Source organism: Leuciscus leuciscus (genome assembly GCF_965113295.1).
Source record: "Leuciscus leuciscus genome assembly, chromosome: 14".
In the NCBI taxonomy this organism is placed as follows: domain Eukaryota; kingdom Metazoa; phylum Chordata; class Actinopteri; order Cypriniformes; family Leuciscidae; genus Leuciscus; species Leuciscus leuciscus.
In genome coordinates this window covers 20,331,189-20,356,823 of record NC_138738.1, presented here as the reverse complement: position 1 = coordinate 20,356,823, position 25,635 = coordinate 20,331,189, and the positions used below count along the sequence as shown (strand labels likewise).

General features: G+C 41.1%; 1 protein-coding gene across 1 annotated transcript; it reads left to right on the top strand.

Annotated features, from left to right (window-relative positions):
* The first annotated feature begins 17,074 nt into the window (after positions 1 to 17,074).
* LOC309514021 (uncharacterized protein) lies at positions 17,075 to 25,024 on the top strand. The gene is made up of 3 exons (XM_082190136.1): positions 17,075 to 17,439; positions 17,632 to 24,762; positions 24,955 to 25,024. Exon 2 carries the CDS (start codon positions 18,290 to 18,292, stop codon positions 24,200 to 24,202), a length of 5,913 nt encoding a protein of 1,970 aa, XP_082046262.1. The 5' UTR covers positions 17,075 to 17,439; positions 17,632 to 18,289; the 3' UTR covers positions 24,203 to 24,762; positions 24,955 to 25,024.
* The last annotated feature ends 611 nt before the right edge of the window (positions 25,025 to 25,635 follow it).

Sequence of the window (25,635 nt, the reverse complement as noted above, 5' to 3'; positions counted from 1 at the left end):
CTCAAATGCCATGTCTGTAATTTATATCAAAACATCTAACATTAATTCGAACTCAAACAGTTTCATTAAAAGAAGGTATTACTCCACCACGTGCGTGACATCATTAACCAACGTGGTTGAATGACCAATTTGCGACAATATGGTTTCGGGAAACAGTCGTGACTAGCTAGTTGATTTCTTCAACGATGCATCGCACTTCGGTATTTAAGCAGCGTCGTTGTTCGGGAGACGCACCCCAGGTTTGCTCCAGTCTTGATGTCAAAATATCTTCTTAACTGATCCAAAATATCGGTGGGAACTGTCAGGAGTGATATCGTGCCACCTTCCCTCATCAGGTGTTGCATGTTTTTTTTTTTGTTTTTTTTTTAAGCATCTAGCTTCTCGTTCAGCTGTATGAGATGAGGACACATGTATACATGCATGGAGCAAGTTGGAGGGTACAATTATTTACCTCCCCATCAAAACACCCACTCTTGCTGGATGTGCACCAACAACAAGAACTGATGGGAGCAAGTGTTCTTGTCATAATTCTCCGATTATGAAATGAATGATTGCTACTTCCTGCATCCAATTTATTGTGAAATGCTCTTGTTAGTCAGACACGCAGATGTCAGGCTTTATTCATTAAACACGAGTATAATAAAGATATTTGTAAATTGTTTATAAATACATTCCCATGTACATTTTCCCTTAAAATTGTTTTATGTGAGACGCAAACAGAAATACATTTTGTTAAATAGAAAATGCCCATTGTGTGTCCTACAACTAAATGCTGAAAAGTATTAAAAATAAAATAATCATAATAATCATAAACAATGGTTCACATGCAACAATAATATAAGAAAACTTTTTTTGAAGAAGAAGAAGAAGAAAATTGAGAATGTGTGTTCTCCATTTGTTTTCTTCTGTTTTGTGTCTTGAGTCTGTGTTTATCAGATCACATAGTTCAAAACTGGTTGTTTTCAAATGTAATATATAAATACATTTGACCTGACTTAAAATCGATCTATTTTTCTGTTTGCTGTTGTATTGAATGCCAGTTGAGAGGGCAGATTTGCAATGCTAATACAGGTAAACAAAGGATCTGCTTAACAGCGCTATTCTCTCCAGAATTTCATGTGTATTACAAGTTTTGGCTTGTTTCTGCAACTCGCACTGGCAGCAATGTTTGTTTCATTTTGCATTTTTAGGTGATGATGCCACAAATATACCTGCAAGACTTCTGTAAAAGCAATTGCTGTTGTAGTACGGCAGAGGAAGGAAAATAAAAGATATTCTCACCATGCTGCTGTCACATGCTCACTGACAGCAATTTTGATGCGGCAACAATAGCTTCTGATTCCTTTAACAGCTGCTAATGTACTTTCCTTTTATTCAGTGATCCAAGAGCAAGGTGTGAAATGAAACCCCGCTTTTCCCTTTCTTTAGACCAAATTTTTTATATATATATATTTTCACTTGTGTCTGCAACCAAAGTCATTTACATCTCCCAGGGCAAGGGGGTGGCATTGAGGAGGGTGTCGAGCAAAAATAAAATTCACGAAATCTCTCTCTCTGTCTTTTACTGTAACAAAAGCTTATTTAAACTGAGGTTTACTTACTGCTCAAGATCCCTGGCCTCCTTCCAGGGTCCCATTATGAGAGTGGCTGCTACCTAATCAACAGAAGCACCTCTTCATCAATACATTATTAACAAGCCTGCTAGAATGCAATGCAGGAGAATGGCCCTCCTCTGGGAATAGAGCTAAGAGGAGACAGCCAGAACGCAGTTCGCTAGTAAGCGAGATAGAAGAGTATACACAGGCAAGAGATGATCTGCATGTTTGTACTAGCAGAAATAAAGAAAGATGGACCTGTTACCTAAAATGCTGAGCAATTGTCCTCTTTAAAATGATCATACCTAATGAATTATTAGCTAAAAAAAATATATCAATTTAGAACTCAGACATTGAATGGAAAATATATTTGGTTACATATTTTTTAAGGTGACACTGCAATTACACAAATGAGTACTAAGTTATATTAATTAACTACATTTACTCAGTATGGGGATAAGGTTAGGGCTTGATTTAGGATTATTACTATATTAAGTACAGTGCCCTCCACTAATATTGGCACCCCTGGTAAATATGATCAAAGGCAGCTGTGAAAATAAATCTGCATTGTTTATCCTTTTGATCTTTCATAAAAAAATTAAATAATAATAATCACAAAATTCTAACCTTTCATTGAAGTAAAACAGTTGAAAGTGGGGGGGAAATCTCATTATGAAATAAATGTTTTTCTCTAGTTCTCGTTGGCCACAATTATTGGCACCCAATTATTGCAACCTCCTTTTGCCAAGATAACAGCTCAAAGTTTTCTCCTATAATGCCTGATGAGTTTGGAGAACACCTGACAAGAGATTAGAGACCATTCCTCCATACAAAATTTCTCCAGATCCTTCAGATTCCCAGATCCATGTTGGCGCTTCTTCTCTTCAGTTCAGCCCACTCATTTTCCATAGGGTTCAGGTCAGGGGACTGGGACGTGGCAGATGCTTAATTTTGTGCTCAGTGACACATTTTTGTGTTGATTTTGATGTTTGTTTTGGATCATTGGTCCTGATGGAAGATCCAACCGCGGCCTATTATAAGATTTCTAGCAGAAGCGGTCAGGTTTATATTTTTTATCTGGATAGAATTAATGATATCATGTGTCTGAACAAGATGTCCAGGGCCTTCAGCAAAAAAAATAGCCCCGCAACATTAAAGATACAGCAGTATATTTAACCGTGGGCAAACCTATATGGTGGGTTTGCTGCCAAAAAGCTATTTTTTTTTAGTTTCATCTAGCCATAGAACCAGGTCGCTTTTGAAGTTCCAGTCTTGTCTGAAAACTAAATATGCTGGAGTTTGTTTGTGGATGAGCGAGGAGGATTTTTCTTGAAACCCTCCCAAACAACTTGTGGTGATGTAGGTGCTGTTTGATACATTTATTTTGGGCTTTCTGACCCCAAGACTCAACCAACTCTCTGCAATTCTCCATCTATGATCCTTGGAGAGTCTTTGGCCACTCAAACTTTCCTCCTTGCCGTGCATTAAGACAATATAAACACATGTCCTCTTCCAAGCAGAGTAGGAACACCTTTAGTTGATTGGAACTCATTAATTGTTGCCCTGATGGTGGGAACTGGGATTTTCAATGCTTTGGCTATTTTCTTACAGCCTGTGAAGCTCATCAATCTTTTTCTGCACAGCAGAAATATATTATTTGGTTTAATCATTGTAATGAATGATTAAGTGAATTTGGCCTGTGTGCTTCCTCATATTTATACTCATGTGGAACAGGAAGCCATGTTTGTACAATTTCATGCTCTTAGCCACTCTGGTGTGCTAAAAAAAGAAAAAGAAAAAAAAAAGTGCTAATAATTGTCAAGTCAAGTCAAGTATATTTGTATAGCGCTTTTCACAATACAGATTGTATCAAAGCAGCTTCACAGTATTAAAGGGACTATGTGTAGCTTTTTAGGTATTTTATTATCTAAAATCAATATTTTTATTCATAAATATGCCCTCAATGGTGTACAAATACCTATGCCAATGATCAGACTAATCCTCGTAAACGAAGAATTTATTATCTTTATATACATGGGACGGGTAAGTCCACGGAGGCTTCCATGTAGTTCCGCCATCTTGAAAAACTATAATAGCAGAGAGGGACAAAAAGTACTAGGCCAACGCGTTTCCACAACGCGTTTTAGTTCAGAACCAGCGTCACGTGACTGAAGCCAGCAGAAGCGGAGGAGCAGAGCAGTGAGAGGCGCTTGTCACTGCACCGGCAAGTTTAGAAGTCTGCACTGTATGGTTATTTATACACCGTTCATTCATACATATGCTGAGTCACAGGATAAGGAGTCCTCGTCGTCGAAAAAGTTCAAAATAGACCGTAAAGGGAAACGTGACCGGAGATTACAAAAACAAGGGTTAATGTCGGGATAGCTAACGCAGGAGAAACCTTTCAAAAGAGACGCTGAAGTTTCCTGCTTTCTTCTCGACAGGTAAGTCAATCTTACGGCCTTAATTACAAGCTTTTTTTTCATTGCTTGGTTGTGTACTTTATCGTGAAGCAAAGAGGACATGGAGACTGACAGAATAGACAGAGCAGGTTACTAAAAATCTCAGCTCTCAGATTCTGTCACTTTTATTACGAAATTCAAACAATATATACTGTTTTTGGCGCTTGTAAATGTGACGCGAGTCACGACGGATCCCTAGCGGCACGTGAACCGATCATCTCTAGCTAGTAAATAAACACAAATGAACAATGTTGAAAGATACAGTACAACTTACCGAAATGTATATTCCTCATACATTATATCGACCAATCAATCAAACAAATGGTAAACAGCTGGAGAACAATTATGTATGTCACAACATTTACCTCAGGAAAGCCATTTAATGACCATAATAAAGGCTAGCAGTTAGTTGGCTAGAAAAAAAGAGCTATAAAGAGTATTTTGCTAAATATGTGTACTATATTACATATTTATTATATTTGTATTTATATCATTAAATAAAGTTATTATAATAATAAAAAAACGCATTATGTATCTTTCTGTATGTTTACAGCATTAGGTGAGTTGTTTTTTTCTTGAGAAAAATTAATGCCTATCTTGTGTAGATATCCCCCCCACCCCCCGCTCCCCCATAAATCTCACTCCAAGCAAAACTCAAAAGTTGGCAGCTATGTTATATAAACAGTAGAACATTTATAGTTAAAAGTTAAACAGACTCTTTGATGAATAGCAGCTATTGAGTAAATTAACGATAGAGAAGGCTCTGATGATGACAGATGATATCTAACAATGCACGTACTTCAAAAAATATAACGAGTAAAGAAGGCATTACTACTAATTACCATAGTTAATGTTTTTCACAGTCAGTAATTGATAACTAACAATCTTTTTTTCGTTGTTTCAAGTTTCAGTTTCACCAAGAAAAACTCGAAGTGCTATTATAAGACATCCTGTCATAGCTTTTTGGTACATAACAGCTACCGTAGATGCAACGCGCATTTGAAAAAGTGAGGCGCTGGAGAGCATTATTCATTTGAATGCAAAATACAATTTCACCACTAGATGGGAGAAATTCCTACACAGAGTCCCTTTAAATTAAAATAATACAACAAGGTTTGTTTCTAGTGGAATTTATTGATTGATAAAATTAAATTATATATCCCCAATTGTCAAGTCAAGTCAAGTCAAGTTTATTTGTATAGCGCTTTTCACAATACAGATTGTATCAAAGCAGCTTCACAGTATTAAATTTAAATAATACAACAAAGTTTGTTTCAAGAGGAATTTATTGATTGATAAAATTAAATTAAATATCCCCAAAATATCCCCAATTGTGGGGACACACTCCAATTGTGTCAAGATCTTTTTTGTTTTGTCTTGTTAGGGGACTTTTATGTTGAAATGCATTCTGAGTTCCCTGTGTTTGGTTTCCATTCTTCTGGGGGGGGGGGTGTATGTTCCTGGTTTCCCTTCTGTGTTGTTTGAATTTATTCTTTATGCTCTCAGTTGGATTATTTGCCTTGATCTTTAGTCCGGATTGTTTATGTTTTGCCTTTTGTTATTAAATCTCTGAGAGCATTTGGATTCGCCCTGACCTCATCCTTGCACACCTGTTACTAATTGTGGCCAACATGCATTAGAAAAAAAAAAACGTTTATTTCATAATGTGAGTTTTCCTCCACTTTCAATTGTTTTACTTCAATGAAAGGTTAGAATGTTGTGAATTTTTTTTTTAATGAAAGATCAAAAGGATAAACAATGCAGATGTATTTTCACAGCTGCCTTTGCTCATATTTAAGGGTGCCAATATGGGCACTCAAAATAAGGTATTACCAAATATTTTATGTAAAATGACATTACATTTAACACATTACCAGTATTAATACAAATTTAAAAGTACTTAAACTACAGTATTTCTTATAAGCATTACTTTAAATTTTTTACAAAGGATGAGCCAAATTTACTCGGATCAGTATTCCCAAGTAAACATTACTTGAAAATGTATAATGACATTTACCAAGAATTGTGTGTACACTGTACTTGAAAACTTGTTCTGTTAAATTTGCTGAGTGAAAATTGTGTCCTAGATTTTTTGGAGTAAATCATTTGACTATTTTCTAAAAATACATACAAAACTCTTACATAGAATAACTTGAATACACTTCTAATATAATAAACATTTAATTTATGAATTAGTAATTTTCCTGACAACATGACGAAGAACATGATTTAAAAAACAAACTTTATTAAAGCACTTTGGGGTAATTCTGATTTCTTAAAGGGGTCATATGATGCAATTTTCAAAGATCATTATTTTGTGTATTGGGTGTAATAGAGTATGTTAGCATGCTTTAATGTAAAAAAAAAAAAAATTCATTATTTTTCACATACTGAACATTATTGTAGCTCCTCTCTGCCCAGTTTGTCTAAAACACGTAGATTTTTATGATGACCTTCCTTCCGAAAAGCGCAGGATACCCTGATTGGCCAACTGACCCAGTGCTTAAATACATATCACAAACACAAACAGCTACATAATGCACTAAAGAATAAGGAAAACATGAAAACACATCATAATATGACCCCTTTAAAAAAAATGCAAAAAAGCAGTTTTATTACAGTTTTTCTCAGTCGCTTTGGTGCATTTGCACAACAGTTAATGCAGTTCTCAAAACAATTAGTACAAACTGCAAAACCTAGTTGATAACCTGCAAAAGCGTGTCACTTGCTCAAAATGGATAGCTCATTCCTCAAAAGCAAGTATTCATGTCAATGAAAGTGTCAATGTCATCAAGATGAAAAGTCCTGACACCATTGTTTATGAACAAGATAGTCAAATGGCTTAGTCATGTTTTCATTATGACAGTTTACTCTGTAAATGTTTTCCAATGCAAAAAAGTCACATCTTGGTGACACTACCTGAACATGCTCAAGACAGCACTATATACTATTTGCACAGCCATTTGAAGAATACAGTAAATTTACACATTACTGTATTTAGTGAGGTAAAAGTGAGTACAAGACACTGAATATGTATGTTTCACATTTTTACTGCATATGCTCTTTGCAATTCTAATTTGTTCACAGCATTGTGCAAAAGAAAAAATACACCCTTATTTACAACAGACATAAACTCCCTTTGGGTAGAGCTGTGCACAACTGGAAACAATATTGCAGTACATATTGGAACTGAACATTGGTTGCAACTAATGCTTCACACACACCTTCTCATCAGTGAAAGCTGAGATTCACCTGAGAGAAATTGTTCAATTTAGGAGACATTTTCAGGGAAAACAATGTCTTTTTTTTTTTTTTTTTTTTTGCTTGACAGATTTTGACAACTAGTTCAACATTTTTGTATGTAATGACTCAAGCAATGAAATGAGGACTATTAGTTTTATATGGAATGACTATTCAGCATTCACAAGTATAGTTAATTTTGACTGACATGACATAAGCAAATGATAATGTTATAAAACAGCAGAGAGTCGTATGAAAGCAATTGATGCATGTCCAAAAGCATTTGCAATTTGTTGGAAGGAATGAGAAACTGCTACTATGATGTGCACAAATGACTAAATGTTGTGGAGGCTGAACTAACTGTTGTGCAAATGTAAATAGTGATGTGAGAAATGCACCAAAGCGACTGAGAAAAACTGTAAAATATGTAAGATGTATACACTCACATGTACTGAATTGAAAATCTAATTGAAAATGGCATTTAAAAAAACAACATGAATTATTGAGTACATCTATAAGAACTTAGCCTGGGTTTCCCCATGCTGCCTTGAGCGCAGCGCAATTTTATTCACGCTGCTAGGCAGCCTGGACACCATGGACCAGATTTTCCCCTCAAAAAGGGATCCAATCATAGAACGGGGAGGGAGCAGCAAGACGATGACGACATTTATGCGACACACCGAAGCAGTTTGTTTATATCTATGGATCCAACATGGCATCAGACGCGAAGTTACCTTTCGATGCAGCCTTAGATAGTGTTCTAAGTAGTTTAGAACGCAAGTTTATTTCGTCTTCTTCCTCGTCGAATTTCTGCCTCTCTACATACGTCATCTGGTATAATTGAAACGATTGGCTATGAGCTACGTACAGGCGCATTTGATAGACATTCGTAGCGCCCAATAAACGGCTCTACCTCAAATACGAGAAAATTAACATATGGTTCCCAGACCACGTCTCAATGAGATGTGGTCTGACGTTAGCCAGGCTAATAAGAACTAAGCTTTCAAAAACATTTTCTGATTGGACAATCTCATTGGTCATTGGCACAAGTAAGCCATTTGAAGGTTAATTTCTCTGAAAAAGTGTAAAGGCTGGGGCTCTGTGGCACTATCATGAAATTGCTCTGTTGGTTTGAGCATCCTAACCAGTTCAACACACCAGTTGGTGTGAGTGCGGGGCAGGATGTGTCTGGATGACCAATGGCAGGAGGGGGGACTGCATGTTCAGAAAACCTGTTTTTTTTTTTTTTTTTTTTTTTTGGTTGTTACATGCAAGATACACACGACCTTTAAACATAACAATTAAGATGTTGTAAAAAAAATACTCTGATAAAAAAGTATATCTTGCCTTTCACAAAAATCTTCATCTTTAACTGGCCTAATTAATTGTGATGTTAATATTGCATTAGTCTTTGCTTAGCTGCACTTCTATAAACTCCATTGCTGAAAACAATGCTTATGATATGATACCTCTATTTAGAATTAGAGGATTATTTATCTGGATGACACAAGTCATTCAGATTTGATTCCATTTACACTATAAAATCAACTGTTGAGACTATACAATAAAAAAAAAATGTATGTCCCTGAAAAGTCTCCAGCCTCCTTCCCCACACGCTCTTTGTTGCATTTCCATTTACGATGAATCTTATTTTGACTTTGCCTCTGCTGACCTCCATTTTAGCCATCAGACTTGCCTCACCCCCTGCTCCGTGTCTTGCATTCATATGCTTTTCTTCATTCCTCACACATCTAATTGACTTCATGTCTGATCATGTAAAGGATGCTGTTCTCCACCTGCTCCACACACTAACACTGAATCCTCTAGTGCTCTCACTCCATTAACGAAGAACAGCACCAAAGTTCTGCTCCCTGCTATCAAACCAGTGACTGCTAAAATCTCATTTTCAACTCAATTTAACCTGCTACCCCTCAAGGGTGGTGCGATTATAGCAAACCTGCTCTGTCACACATAAATTAGGACACAAACTACCTATAATGCTAAAGGTTACCTAATGACAGACACAATGCATTTCACAATGCCAGACAATGTCTGAGGTTTGCTTGTATTTTCTACCTAAATAAATGTAATGTGTTACATCCTCTCTTTTTTATGGGTTAATGCAGCATTTGTAAATTAGTATCATTTACCTCTACTGTTATAGGCTTGTTCTCAATAGTCTCATGAGATTTAATTATGGATCCACTTCTTACGCAACCTTCCTAGTCATTAAAGATCGGGTGCGTATGCATTTATGACACAGGATATGACAATCTCCTTGTGAAGGACCCGATTCTCTAATGACATGTAATATATGTGCGCATAAAGACAACACATGTTGTTTCCAAAGTTAAATTATTGGATTTTGTTGACATTGTAAGCCAAAATTATTTATTAACTTTGTATTACATTTTCTCTGCCCAGTATTACAATACAATATATATATATATATATACACCTTTCATTTAAACAAAAATGCAATATATATACACACTGTATATTAGTCATATTTTATTAATATAAATGATAATTTTGTAGATTTTTTTTGTATTACTTAAAAATGTATTTTTTTTTTTTTTTTTTTTTTACAAATTGATTATCCTACATTTTTAGATAAATAGATAATAGATAATCTTTCTTTATTTTCTCAAATGGTCAAGTCCACAGACCCCCTAGTAGCCCAGTGGAGTCCCCAGACCCCATTTTGTAAACCCTTCCCCTAAAAACTATTCCTGAGATCAATTTTGCAGATAAGTTGGTTTATTTCTCTCTTCCATATCTGAACATTCTATGTCCATTCTTAATAATATGTTTTCCTATTTTTCTTTAAAAATCGATGCCTTGGATTGCCATTTGAAATAAAAAAACAACTCCTTTATATTTATATATTTTCATGACACAAAAAAAGGTTGCTAATATATGTTTGCACTTCATCCAATGCAGTCTGATTAGTACTGCCAGGCCTCTTGTTCCTACCAGCATACTAATAACATCTATAGATAAATTCATTGGCACTAGTTGCTGGGTGTTTACAATAAAACTTGCTCTTCATCTGCTTTGATATTATGTCATTCACATAGCATATGGTTTGATATCTGTGGTTCTTGCTTTGAGCTTGCCTTAAGCAAATGTATAGAACACCCTTAGAGTCACTCAGTGTAATGATGCCTCACACCTGACAGGCCTGACGGTCTGTGGATCTGTCTCTCAGTCTAAGATTACCACTATGGGCAGATTTAACCTACACATCAATAAGTTACTTTGGGCCACTATAACATAAATGAGTTGTCTGTTCTTCATATAATAAATGAATAATTTATACTCAGGAATAATTTAGAGAGGTGATGTATCCTAAAAAATGTTTTAACAGACCAGAGCTGGCAATGTAGTGTATGTCTGCATCTGCATGAGAGATCACTAGTGGATGCTCAAGTTGGAGGGTCTCAGCAGGTCTTTGGGCCTTTTCATTCTCACCTCATTCACAGCTCATTCACGCTTGGCGAAGCGTCTGCTTCCCATTAACACTGGGTCATACTCTCTCTCCACACTCCCCATCTCACACTGACATCCTCAATCTGCATGCAGGACAGCAGTCTAAGCAGGGCCAAGCCACCCCACAAACAACACTTACTGTCCTCACAACCATTAATAGCAAATCAGCTCTACAATGAACATTCATCTGTATTAGGATATCCTAATTTTTAAATAGTATTTTACAGAGATATTATTATTAATGAATGAATTATACATTAATAATTTTACAGAGATCGGGGAGGATTTATATTTGTATATATGGCATGACTTATGTTTCACAGGACTTACCAAGTGCAACTCTGCATTTGTTGGGCTTCCAAGGAACTTGCCAACTATTGTGTCAGAAAAAACATGCATAATGGAGCTGGATATAAGATGCAAACGTCAAAATGCATTTGTTTACAAATTATGTGCAATGGTGTGTTTTGAGGTCATTACAAGGTCTTTTGTAATCGATAATTTGCCTTGCAATTATAATGTGTGTGAATAGGAATAAAAGTTGTTGTTCCAATTCAGTCAGTCATGTTCGACATTACATTGATGCTGACATATTGTGGTTTCACTAGGGAGCCCCAATCACCTCTGAGTAGTGAGAAAATAGGCCAATGAAAATTTGCAAGTGAGATTTGCATGCCGAGCCACTCCTCCCGGACATATAGGAATATAAGCTGCGGGCAGCTCACTCATTCAGATTTTTGATTTGGAGCCGAGTGATTGTGCACAGTGATCACTCTCTTCCAATCGCATCACAAAACAGCTTTGTTCCTGATCGAGAGAGCATTGCTCCGGATCTAAAAGAAAATCAGACTCAGCTATGTGATTCAGTTTGCCAGGCATCCCCCCAGGTTCAGTGGCATCCGGTTTACCTCGGTGGCTGGCAGAGACACCCCTGTCCTGCGTGCGGAAATTGTGGCCCTGCTGGCAAAGGACGCAGTAGAGCCTGTCCCTCCAGCCGAGATGAAGTTGGGGGTTTACAGCCCATACTTCATCGTACCCAAGAAAGGTGGGGGGGTGGGGGGTGGGGGGTGGGGGGTGGGGGGGGGGGTTATGGGCGATGTTGGATCTACGAATCTTGAACCGGGCTCTTCACAAGCTCCCGTTCAAGATGCTAACACAAAAATGCATCCTAACGTGAGTTCGCCGGCAAAATTGGTTTGCAGCGATCGACTTGAAGGACGCGTACATTCATGTCTCGATTTTAGCTCGACAAAGACCGTTTCTCTGGTTTGCTTTCGAGGGTCAGACATACCAGTACGAGGTCCTCTACTTAGGGCTGTCCCTGTCTCCCCGCATCTTCACCAAGGTTGCAGAGGCTGCCCTTGCCCCGCTAATGGAGGTAGATATTCACATTCTGATCTATCACGACGACTGGCTCATTCTAGCCCACTCTTGAGATCTGGGGGCAGTTGTGGCCTAATGGTAAGAGAGTCAGACTTGTAACCCGAAGGTTGCGAATTCGAGTCTCAGTACTGGCAGGAAATGTAGGTGGGGGGAAGTGAATGAACTTCCACTTCCACTCTTACTACCCACAACTGAGGAGCAAGGCACCTACTCACTGCTGTGTGTGTGTGTGTGTGTGTGTGTGTGTGTGTGTGTGTGTGTGTGTGTGTGTGTGTGTGTGTGTGTGTGTGTGTGTGTGTGTGTGTGAACTTGGATGGGTGAAATGCAGAGCACAAATTCCGAGTATGGGACGTCACGTCACTTTCACTTTCAGTAAGCGTGTTTGCATTACAGATTTGCTTTTCTAAATGTCGACAAAAAACTATTGCGAAATGACAGCGTTTCCATTAACCGATGTTATGCGACTAAACGTAATTTTTTCCTCTCGCGATAAGTCATTCCAAAAATCATGGCGACGGATGTTGGTAGGTTTACATATCCCAGCCTCTGCACTGGCCATTAATCTAAGGAGACGGATGTGTGTTATCCAAGCATTAATGGTAAGGAAAGACCCTTATGGCTGGTGTTTCTGGTTGTTTCTCCCTCATATCTGCTTCGAGGTCTTGATTGTGGCATTTCCTTGAGGTTTAGAATCCAGTATCAGTAATTATTTTGTCTTTTATGAATTTAATAAAGAACTCTATCTCGTATTCTGTCCAAACATACCGCACCTTCTACGTCAGGTGACCTGTAAATGCGCAAAAACTGTTTCCATTGCTGTTTTGCTAAATATTTATTTTTCGAATTGCCTGAAAACCCACCTCATGCGAGCATAAAAACTATTTTGCAATAAATTGGAGTTAATGTGAAATTGACGTGTTTTCATTGGGCGTATTTTCAATTTGCAGTTTCAAATTGCGCAATTTGAAGGGCAATGGAAACGCGGCTACTGTTATGCGAACACATGGACCTGGTGCTTAGGCACCTCAGCTATCTGGGGCTTCAGGTCAACTGGGAGAAGAGCAGGCCCTCCCCTGTGTAGAGCATCTCTTTTCTCAGTATGGAGTTGGACTCATTCAATATGACGGCGCATATCATCAACAAGGTCACACAGTCTGTGCTGAACTGCCTGAATACATCCAGGGGGAATACAGAGGTTCCACTGAAACAATTTTAGTGGAATATCAGTGGAATTTCAGGCTACTGTGGCATATGGCATCCGCAGCCATGGATACGCTACTTGAATTGATGCATATGGGACCAATCCAACACTGGCAACATGGCTGAGTCCCGAGATGGGCATGGTGCGCCCATCACTCCGATCTGTCGCCGAACATTCAGCCCTTGCTCAGACCATGCCTTTCTATGGGCCAAAGTGCCCTTAGAACAAGTTTCCAGGCACTTTGTTGTTACAAAAGATAACTCCAGAATGGGCTGGGGGCATGCAGTGTGCTTTGGGCATGCAGCTTTGTGGTCCTGGATGGGACCTCGACTGCAATGGCATACCAATTTTCCTAGAATTACTGGCAGTGCTACTCACCCTGCATCGATTTTGACCATTGCTTCAGGGCAAGCACCTGTTTGTCTGCATGGACAACACTATGACGGTTGCATACATCAACCGCCAAGGCGGGGTATGCTCACATCGCATGTCACCATCTCCTCCTCTGGAGTCATCAGCGACCTGGGCCACATTCACATTCTTGGCGAGGTCAATCGTGCACGGCCAACTCGCTCTCGCGGCAGCTCACTCTTCCAGGAGAATGGAGACTCCATTCCCAGGTTGTCCAGCTGATCTGCAGTCAATTTGGGGATGCACATGTAGACCTCTTTGCCTCCCGGGACTCCTCCCATTGCCCACTCTTTCACTCCCTGACCGAGGCACCCCTCGGCACGGATGCATTGGCACACAGCTGGCCCAGGGGCTAGTTGGCACACAGTTTTCCCCCAGTGAGTGCTTGCATAGACACTCTGCAAGGTCAGGGAGGATGAGGAGCAAGTCTTTCTTGATGGTTTCAGGCCTTACTGGCCCACCTGGACCTGGATTTTGGACCTGATGCTCCTGGCGACAACCCCTCACTGGCGGATTCCCCTGAGGACCGCACGCAGAGCTTCAGAAGCTCTGAGCAGCTCTTTGTCTGCTTTGGAGGTCAGCAGGAGGGAAAGGCCGTCACCAAACAGAGGTTGGCCCACTGGATAGTGGATGCCATTGCCTTGGCGTTAAGGGTGGGCGATATGGTAAAAATATCATATCACAATTTTTTTCAGGAAAATCACGATTAACGATTTTATCACGATTCTTTTTTATGTTGGTTTTACTATTTTGTGACTGAGCATTACAGCCAAACTATTGTCCATATTTTAAAAACAAAGCCTTAGGTAACAAAATATAAAATAAAAAAGAATGGCAGACAGGGCGAAGATAAAAAATATTTGTCATTATTTTCTTTGTTATTAAATATTAAGATCAAAGATACACATTACACACACAACTTAATATACAAATTAAATAAACAGTGCTTTATGTTTTCAGCTACAGTGGGTGTATTTAACAGTAGCATTGAAGAAAGTAATTAAATTAACAAATATAAAAATAAAACAAAACATAGACTTCACTGTATAAATTATAAATTGATACTTATTAAAGCTACTATTAAAGTTATCAGTCAAGAGCAGTGAGTGATTTTCTCTTTGCATTTTGTTGTTTTATTAACAATAAAGGGATAGTTCTCCTAAATATTCGAATAAGTTTCTTTCTTCTGTTGAAAATAAAAGTTATTTGGAAGAATGTGACTCCAGCTACTGTTTGTATAGCCACATTCTTCAAAATATTAATATTAGAAAATATTAGAAGGAAATTAATACAGGCTTGGAACAACATTATAGTGCGTAAATAATGAGATCATTTTTATTTTTGGGGTGAACTATCCCTTTAAGGACAAGCGGCAGCGTGTTTACTATTACTACTGTCTCTTTAAGAGCTGCACTCGACGCGTCTAATATACACGCATTTGACAAGCAGATTTTCTCTCAATTTTCTCAAGTTTGCTTTCACTTTAGACATCACCGACTTTGTTTATGTAAATCTTGTGTGTATTTGACAGTATTAGCACAATAAGACTCGAAAGATAACTTAGACCAGTATTCCGGCGCTGGTAGACAGGCTTTTAGTGCATGTGAGCTTCACATGTACGCGCTGAGAAACGCACACGTTAGAACAGCGCATCAGCACGCGAATTAAATGTTTAACCGACAAGGCATTAAAGCACATGCATATTATGAACTTTTGTGAACTGTAGTGTCCCGTTCCGCTGCGTTAACATTTGATCTGAATATACGTGGCGTTGTTCAGTATGTTGGGACAGAGGCGCCAGAACAGCAACTGAGAATGCGCGATACTACGATATTTCTTCAAAAGCAGATCGTGGAGACATTTTAATCGTCCACGATCAAAAATCGTCATATCGCACACCCCTACTTGGCGTACCAATCCCAAGGCGAGCCGTGCCCTACCAGAGTAAGTCAAGTCAAGTCAAGTCAAGTCAAGTATATTTGTATAGCGCTTTTCACAATACAGATTGTATCAAAGCAGCTTTACAGTATTAAATTAAAATAATACAACAAGGTTTATTTCAAGTGGAATTTATTGATTGATAAAATTAAATTAAATATCCCCGAAATATCCCCAACTGAGCAAGCCAAAGGGAACAGTGGCAAGGAACCGAAAAACTCCATCAAGTGACCTAATGGTGTCCTAAAACTCCATCAGGGGCTCACTCCACTCGGGGTCCTCCTCCTGGGCATTGGTGTGTGGCGCCTCTTTGGCAGATATCTGCAGAGCTGCGGGCTGGGCAACACCTGATACCTTTGCAAGATTCTATAATCTCTGGGTGGAGACGGTTTCTTCCCGTGTGTTGGGTACAAACAGGTAAAGTGCGGAAAGGCGCTATCTCGTTTGCAGCACCATTCCCCTCTAAGGGGGGATAGGAGCATCTTCTTTGCTCTCCAGGTGAGTTACCCACTCGGCAAACCCTGAATTGAGTTTCCTCCGAACATCCTTCGGCTGTCAGACACGGTGGAGGCGTGTACACCAGGGCCCGTACTAGAGTTGCATGTCTGGTCGGTCAGCCCTTATACTGGGCTAGTTGCCCATATGCTGCGATTACCTCTAGGTAATCCCATATGTGTATTCTTCTATGGTACGGTTTCCCTGTCTCTGCGTCTGTAGTAGTTTCATCCCTGTCTAGGCAGGATTGATATTTCAATATGTTTCACTGCCCCACGGGTCAGTCCATATGTGTTTCCCCATGCTCTCCATGTCCCTCTCCTTTGGACAAGGTACGCTTTCCCAGCGTTAGCAACACTAGTCATGGCTGATAAAAAATGCGAATAGGGAACCAAAGCACTCTTTCTGTGAAATTACATTTAAAAGGAACAGCAGGCTACGACCGTCTCCATGGTAAGCCTAGCCCCTTCCATCCGATTGGTACCAAACTCAGGCATTAGCCAAAAGGGCACGTTACAGCTTGCCAGCATCTGCGTCTCCAACACTCGTTACTCAGTTCAATGGCTGTGGTGCTTTCAATAGGGAACATGACTGACTGAATGGGAATGTCTTGGTTATTGATGTATCCCTCGGAGGAGATGAAGATGTTATGTCCCTCCTGCCACAACCCTGAACCACCCCACTGAATGGCCGGGATCTCTGTCTCGGCTCCTCAGCATAAACCTAAATGAGTGAGCTGCCAGCTAGCTTATATACCCATATGTCCGGGAGGAGTGGCTCAGCATGCAAATATCACTCGCCAATATTCAATGGCCCATTTTCTTATTACTCAGAGGTTGTAGATGACCACTAGCAGTGTTTTATTATGACTATTCTGTTTCATACTTTTATTTCATGTGACTTTTATTTTGACATCATGCTATCTGCAGGGGGGACTAATTTCTCCACGCTCACGCTCGTTCAATAAAAACACAAGAAGTCACGAGAAGGCACGTTACAAGACGATGCATGTTTAGAGTCAGAGATTGGAAAATATTACTGTAACCTTCAACTAAAGTGTTCTTTGAAGTGTTATACTACTCTGTGCTCGATTTGTTTGGCAGTAATAATTTGAGAATAATTTATGAAGTTGCTAGCTAGCTCTCCAACGTCCAAGTTAAGTTAATGGCGGCAGCCTTCCCTGGATCACCACTTTCTAGCACCCTTTGATATGCGGAGCGAGGTATGTGGTTCATTGTAATGTACTATTTCATATTAATTCATTTCATACGTTCATGTAAATGGTAATGAGATTCATTTCATGATGGCTGTTGCCTGCTATGCTGTTATCAATGTGATGCTAGCTTGCTAAAGTGCATTTGTTAAAGGATTATTTTGTATCTGGCTAAATTGCCTTTGTTATTTTCCTTTTAAGTTTTCACGGTGTTGGTGCTATGCACACTCGTCTGAATTAAAGTACACCCGTATGGAAACACTCCCAAGCCTGTTTATTCCAAGTTGAAGGGCTGCTACAGTGAAAACTCGTCGCTCGATGTGGAGTGAAACTCAACTCGACGTTAGAAGGACTGCCATCCGCCATTCTGTGTACAAGACTGCCACCTTCTGTTCAAACGCCCTCACTTCAACCGGCACCCAGGCAAGATCGGTCTATTTCGTTTATGCTGATTGCTGCATAAAATCACAGGGACTCTGATTGCGAACAGTGATATTTATGTAATGGACTGAAGTCACCTTTATAAACAGTATACTGTACATGTTTGATGCTCTGATTTAATCATACATTTGAAAGGTGAATTTAAAGATACAGAAGGGTAATTTAATTAAAAAAAACAACAACAAAAAAAAAAACTATTGAACTAATTGAACCTGTTAAATGTAAATTCATTCATGGGTAGATCCATATGATAGCATTCATTGCTAAGCTGTTTGTGTGTTAGCCTACATTTTTGTTGATGATAATCGCCCAGTGCATGTTGATATTAAGTATTTGTTGAGTTATTAAGCTATATTTCAGTAATTAAACTATAGTTCAGTAGTTCAATATAACCCAACAGCAACACAACTTCAACAAAATGTCACTTAATGGAGAAGAAGTAGCTAGCACACACGACCCACCCATGAAAACAGATAACCCACAGCCAGTCAGGTCTAGTTCACGCGAAAGAACATTTACAGAAAAGGGATTAGAGATGCACAAACAGGAAGCCATTAAACACAAGAAAGAATTCATGAGAGCTTATGGCTCTTGGAAAGAAGTGGCAGGAAAGGTTAGGACCGCACTAAAATCATTCTGTTCTCAAGATGAACTAAATAAAATCAGAGAAGAAATCCAAATTCGACACAGTGCAGTAAGTGAATGTTATGAGCCCATTCAACGCAACCACAATGCCACCCCAGACATTGTTCCGAAAATGGATGCTTGTATAGCACTCACTGCAGAGATCAGCGAAATAATAGAGATGCGGCTAGAAACTGTAGATGAGGTCTTCAATCCAGAACTTGAGAAACTACGAGTGAGGATGGCACTTAAGAAGGATGAGTATGGATCTATCTTCGGACACACAAGGACAGATACTGTACTCTCTCTAGCAGAAAATTCAACCCACTCACAGGGCTCAAGCAAACATGTAGATGCGGGAGCAGAACTCGCAGCTCAACAAGAAAAGGTTAAGGCAGTATATCAAATACAAGCTCAAGAAGAAGTTCTTAGCAAGTTAGAAGAAGAGAAGCAGCTAGTTCTTAAAAGGTTGGAAGAAGAAAAGCAAGTAGCTCTTAAAAGGATAGAGGCAAACATGCGTCAGGAAAAGAAAAGACTACAGCAAATTCAAGCAGAGTCAGACGTAAGAATAGCAGAGGCGAGAGTAAACGCATACGAGAGCCTTGAACACGACTCCAGAGACTGGCTAAAAGAGACTAATCTCACAGTTGAATTCAAAGGCCAGCTTAATCCAAAGGCCGAAGCATACCAGCCTCCACAAGCACACGCCAATGCGCTAGCATCTCCTGAGAAAGATGGCCTTACCCAAGCACTCATTAACTCACTCAGTATGAATCGCCTGCCTGCTCCTGAGCCACCAAAGTTCTCTGGCGAAGCCCTAAAGTATGTAGACTGGAAGATGTCCTTCATGGCCCTCATAGACCACCAGCCTCTCCCAGCTCATGAAAAAATGTTCTATTTAAAAAACTATCTGAGTGGAGAAGCACGTAAAGCTGTAGAGGGATTCTTCTATAGAAACTCAGAAGAAGCATATCAAGGGGCCTTAAGGGTCCTGGAAGAAAGGTACGGAAACCACTTCATTCTGCAAAAGGCCTTTAGAGACAAGCTCATGAAATGGCCCAAGGTTGGTACCAGTGATCCTGCTGCACTTCGAGAGTTTGCTGACTTCCTGCAAGGATGCGTTGAAGCGATGCCTCATGTGAAAGGATTGGCCATCTTGGACGACTGTGAAGAGAATCACAAGTTGCTGAAGAAATTACCAGACTGGATCACACGAAGATGGTGCAGAGTCGTCACAGAAAGGTTGGACGAATCCGGGGATTACCCGAGCTTTTCCTGTTTCACAAGGTTCATCCAGAAGGAGGCTCGGATAGCCTGTAACCCTGTCGCCTCTCCACTTCTGATCAAGGCCACAGATGACAGGCAGCCCAAGAGAGCTAGAGCACTTCACACAAACACTAAAAGGAACAATCCCACGGAAAAGGTAGAGAAAGTGTTCAGCACCAAGTCAAAGCCACCTTGTCCTATCTGCAAAGATGAGATGCACGGCGTCGTAAAGTGCCCTACCTTTGCAGCAAAATCTCTGGAAGATAAGAAGGCCTTCATAAGGGAAAACAATTTGTGCTACGGATGTTTGAGAAAGGGACATAACAGTAAGGATTGCAAAACGCGACACTCTTGTGGCATATGCAGCAGACGTCACCCCACCTGTCTACATGAAGAGAGAGAGAACCGATCTGTGGAAGCAAAAGAGAAACAGTCCACTTCCACAGACAAAGGCACTAGTCAGGAGGAGATCAAAGTGACGTCCCATGCAGTGACGCGGCACGTCTTTGCCACATCAAGCATCGTCCCTGTTTTCATGTCATCTGCAAATGAACCACAGAAAGAAGTTATAACATATGCTCTTCTGGATACGCAGAGTGATTCGACATTCGTCTTGGAAGACCTACTCGAAGAGCTAAACGTGGAGACTAAACCAGTACAGCTCAAACTGAGCACCATGACATCTGTTGACACACCCATAGCAAGCAAAAGTGTCTACGGTCTACAAGTTCGAGGACTACAGTCTCAAAAACAGATTCAGCTACGCCAAGCCTACACTCGTGGTTTCATCCCGGTCGACAAGTCCTACATCCCGACTTCCAAAACAGCGCTGCTCTGGCCTCATTTAAAGCATCTAGCAAACAAACTTCCGCTGCTGAAGGACTGTGAGGTGGGACTGCTAATTGGAAGTGATTGCCCGTTGGCGTTAGCCCCCCAGGAAGTCGTCACAGGAGGCGAAAATGATCCATTTGCCCAGAGAACGGAACTCGGCTGGAGCATCGTAGGCTCATCCAATCCACATCTGGATCGCCAGGGAAACCAGAGGTTCGTCCATCGAGTGACGGTGAAGGAAATACCAGCGCCATCAACCACTGACGTGCTGAAGGTCTTGGAATCAGACTTCAATGAAAGGAAGTATGCAGACAAAGACAAGTATGTGTCACAAGACGATGTTCGCTTCATTCAGCTCCTGAGTGACAACATAACTCAAAGGAAAGATGGACACTATGAAATGCCCCTCCCGTTCAAGAGCACAGAGCCTCCTCTGCTACCAGACAACAAGAAGCTGGCAACAGTTCGACTGCAGCACCTAAAGAAAAGATTGAAAAATAACGAGCGGTATAAAGAACAGTACAAGGCCTTCATGAAAGATATGATAAAGAAAGGTGACGCAGAGCCAGCCTCTCCTGTGACAGGACAGCAGACTACGTGGTACATACCACACCATGGGGTGTTCCACCCCAAGAAGCCAGAGAAGCTAAGGGTCGTCTTTGACTGTTCAGCGAAGTTCCGTGGTGTCTCACTAAATGATACACTGCTAACAGGTCCTGACCTGATCAACTCTCTCCTTGGAGTGCTCTGTCGTTTCAGGAAAGAGGCTGTAGCCATCATATGCGACATAGAGAAAATGTTCCATCAGTTTTACGTTTCTCCTGAACTACGGAACTACTTACGGTTTCTCTGGTGGGAGGATGGAGACCTCGAAGCAGAGCCTCAAGAGTATCAAATGGCTGTCCATCTATTCGGCGCTGCCTCGTCACCGGGATGTGCCAACTTTGGTCTGAAGTACTTGGCACGTCAACACAAGGAAGAGTATCCATCAGCGTCAGCCTTTGTTGAAAAGAACTTCTACGTCGATGATGGGCTTATCAGCGTCCCCTCCGTAGAAGAAGCAAAGAAGTTGATCGCTGAAGCACGAGAGTTGTGCAAGAGAGGAGGTTTGCGTCTACACAAGTTCAATTCAAACAAAAGGTCAGTTCTGGACTCTGTGGACCCAACTGAGAGAGCAGTCACATCTGAACCCCTCAATCTGGACCTAAATGCAGCTCCAGCAGAACGTGCTCTCGGTATCCAGTGGTCCCTTGAACATGACACCTTCAGCTTCAATGTAAACCCACAGACCAGGCCCTCTACACGTCGCGGCATCCTATCCGTCATTGCTTCTTTGTACGATCCAGTCGGATTCGTGGCTCCATTTATCTTAACTGGAAAGTGCATCCTCCAGGAGCTGTGCCGTCGAGGCATTGGATGGGATGACCCACTTCCCGAAGACTTAAGTCCACGGTGGGAGAGATGGAAGAGCGACCTACAAAGGCTGAAGGAAGTCTCAATACCGAGATGCTACCAACCACAAGGCTTCTGCAAAACTGTCACGAGGGAACTACACCACTTCTCGGATGCCAGCAATATAGGATATGGCTCGTGTTCCTATCTGAGAAGCAAGAATGAAAATGGTGAAGTTTACTGCAGCCTTGTGATGGCAAAGGCTAGAGTTGCGCCTACAAAACTCACAAGCATTCCAAGATTGGAACTTTCAGCAGCAGTGGTCGCTGCAAGATCAAGTGTCATGCTGAGAAACGAGCTTGAAATGCCGATCCATGCAGAATTTTTCTGGACTGACTCCCAAGTTGTCCTGGCTTATATTAACAATGAAGCAAGAAGGTTCCATGTCTTCGTTGCCAATCGTGTGCAAATGATCAGAGAACACACCAGCCCCAGCCAGTGGCACTACATAGACACAACAGAAAACCCTGCTGACCATGCGTCGAGAGGTCTCAATGCAGTAGACATCTCCTCAACAAACTGGCTACCAGGACCCAAATTCCTGTGGGAACAAGAAATACATCCAGAGTCTCACCTCACTCCTGATTTGCTTGTTGGTGATCCTGAGGTCAGGTCAATGCAGGCGTTTACAACTAAAGTTGAACCTTCCAAGTCAGACTTTCTTACCCGTCTAAATCGGTTCTCCTCCTGGTCAAAACTCCTGAAAGTCATCGCAAGAATCAAGAGGCTGAATTCAAAGCAAACCCATCCTGGCAAACCTGTGAGTGTGGAAGAACGCGAGAGAGCTGCCGAATCAGTAATGAGGCTTGCACAAGAAGAAGCATTCCCCCAAGAGATGAAGATACTTCAAAAGGGAAAAAGTCTTCAAAACTCCAGCCCTCTGTTTCGCTTGGATCCCATCTTAGAAGGAGGAGCACTTCGTGTCGGTGGGAGACTAGATCAGTCATCCTTAAGCCTAGAAGTCAAACACCCTTTGATTCTACCCAAAGGAGGACATATTACCAAGCTGATCATGACCCACTGCCACGAGAGGATCTGTCACCAAGGCCGGAATCAAACTCTAACAGAACTTCGAGCCAATGGGTTTTGGGTCATCGGTGGAAGTAAGTCAGTTGCTAAGCTGATACACAGATGTGTGAAGTGCAGAAGACTCAGACGGCCTGCAGAAGAACAACGCATGGCAGAGCTTCCTAAGGAGCGTGTAGAAGTCTCTGCTCCCTTCACATACTGCGGCATCGATTGCTTCGGCCCATTCATCACTAAAAAAGCCCGCAAAGAGCAAAAGCGCTATGGCTTAATCTTCACTTGCCTTGCCTCTCGATCTGTTCACATTGAGATGCTTGAGGACTTATCCACAGATGCATTTATCAATGCCTTAAGATGCTTCATCAGTCTCAGAGGAGCAGTTCGTCAACTCCATTGCGATCAAGGAACCAATTTTGTGGGAGCTAAAAATGAGTTCAAAGAAGCACTGAAGCAATGTGACACCAAAACAATCGAGAGCTTCCTCGCAGAAAGGCAATGTGAGTTCACCTTCAATGCTCCTTCAGCAAGTCACGCTGGCGGCGTCTGGGAGCGCCAGATTCGGACTGTCCGTAATGTCCTAAATGCCACACTCTGTCAATACTCAGGCAGACTCGACGACTCTTCCCTTCGAACTCTGTTCTATGAAGCAATGGCCATTGTGAACAGCCGTCCATTAACCGTAAACGGGGTAAATGATCCTACCTCGCTCGAGCCATTAACTCCAAACCATCTCATACTGATGAAGTCCAAGATTGCCCTTCCACCGCCTGGCAAATTTGAGAAGGAAGATGTCTATGCAACTAAAAGGTGGCGAAGAGTCCAGTACCTCGTCGAACAGTTCTGGTGCCGGTGGAAGAGAGAATATCTCATGAACATCTCCACACGCCAAAAGTGGCATACGACTCGACGCAACCTTAAGGTAGATGACTTAGTCATTATAAAGGAAGAAACCCCTAGAAATCAGTGGCACCTGGGACGAGTGGTTGAAACCACAAAGGAGAGCGATGGACTAGTGCGTCGCGTCAAGGTGTTAGTAGGAGAAAGGACGTCAGTTAAACGAGATCGCCCCACTAAACCTTTGATTATAGAAAGGCCCATTCAGAAACTAGTTCTTCTCCTCGAGAGTGAGTGATCAGTCTAGTTGTCTACACCTTTATCCCCTTATGACATAGGCTACTCTCTCTCAGTTATTAAGTAGTACTCACCTGCACATATCTAGAAACACTGATACAGACATAGGACTCAAGTATGAGCCGTTCAGCCAGGTTGATCCTTGTCTTCACTCTTCATAACATGAGTGGTGGGAGTGTAGATGACCACTAGCAGTGTTTTATTATGACTATTCTGTTTCATACTTTTATTTCATGTGACTTTTATTTTGACATCATGCTATCTGCAGGGGGGACTAATTTCTCCACGCTCACGCTCGTTCAATAAAAACACAAGAAGTCACGAGAAGGCACGTTACAAGACGATGCATGTTTAGAGTCAGAGATTGGAAAATATTACTGTAACCTTCAACTAAAGTGTTCTTTGAAGTGTTATACTACTCTGTGCTCGATTTGTTTGGCAGTAATAATTTGAGAATAATTTATGAAGTTGCTAGCTAGCTCTCCAACGTCCAAGTTAAGTTAATGGCGGCAGCCTTCCCTGGATCACCACTTTCTAGCACCCTTTGATATGCGGAGCGAGGTATGTGGTTCATTGTAATGTACTATTTCATATTAATTCATTTCATACGTTCATGTAAATGGTAATGAGATTCATTTCATGATGGCTGTTGCCTGCTATGCTGTTATCAATGTGATGCTAGCTTGCTAAAGTGCATTTGTTAAAGGATTATTTTGTATCTGGCTAAATTGCCTTTGTTATTTTCCTTTTAAGTTTTCACGGTGTTGGTGCTATGCACACTCGTCTGAATTAAAGTACACCCGTATGGAAACACTCCCAAGCCTGTTTATTCCAAGTTGAAGGGCTGCTACAGAGGTGATTGGGGCTCCCAAGTGCAGGGCCGGAGCTACGTGGTGGCCGGGGGGGCCACGGCCACCACTGGTCAAGGCTCGGCCCCCCTGCCGGCCCCCCCAACCTCACGGCCCCACCCCCAGTCTGAGGAGGGGGAAAATAAATGTCATAAAATAAAAAAAACTCCTGAACAGAAACGGTCTAAAGGAAGCTGAAATGTATGCATTATTTTTATTTTTTTTATAAAGTCATTTGTCACTTACGCTACAAGCCCCATATTAGCAACATGTTGGGTCACGCCCCCATCAACAGTGCAAGACATTGTGCCTGCATAACGTGCCTGCATTCTGACAGCGCTTAATGGAGACTAGAAGCTAACCACTGGATACCACTGTAACTAACACTAGTAACAGGTGAGTAAGTTGGTGATACTTGAAAGCATAATTGAAATGATAAGATCATATAGTCATCTTCTCACTCAGTTTAATGTGTAAGAATGTGTCGAGGGGTGTAACGATACACGTATTCGTATTGAACCGTTCGGTACGAGGCTTTCGGTTCGGTTTTCGGTACGCATTTTCAAACCGAACCATTGGACCATTT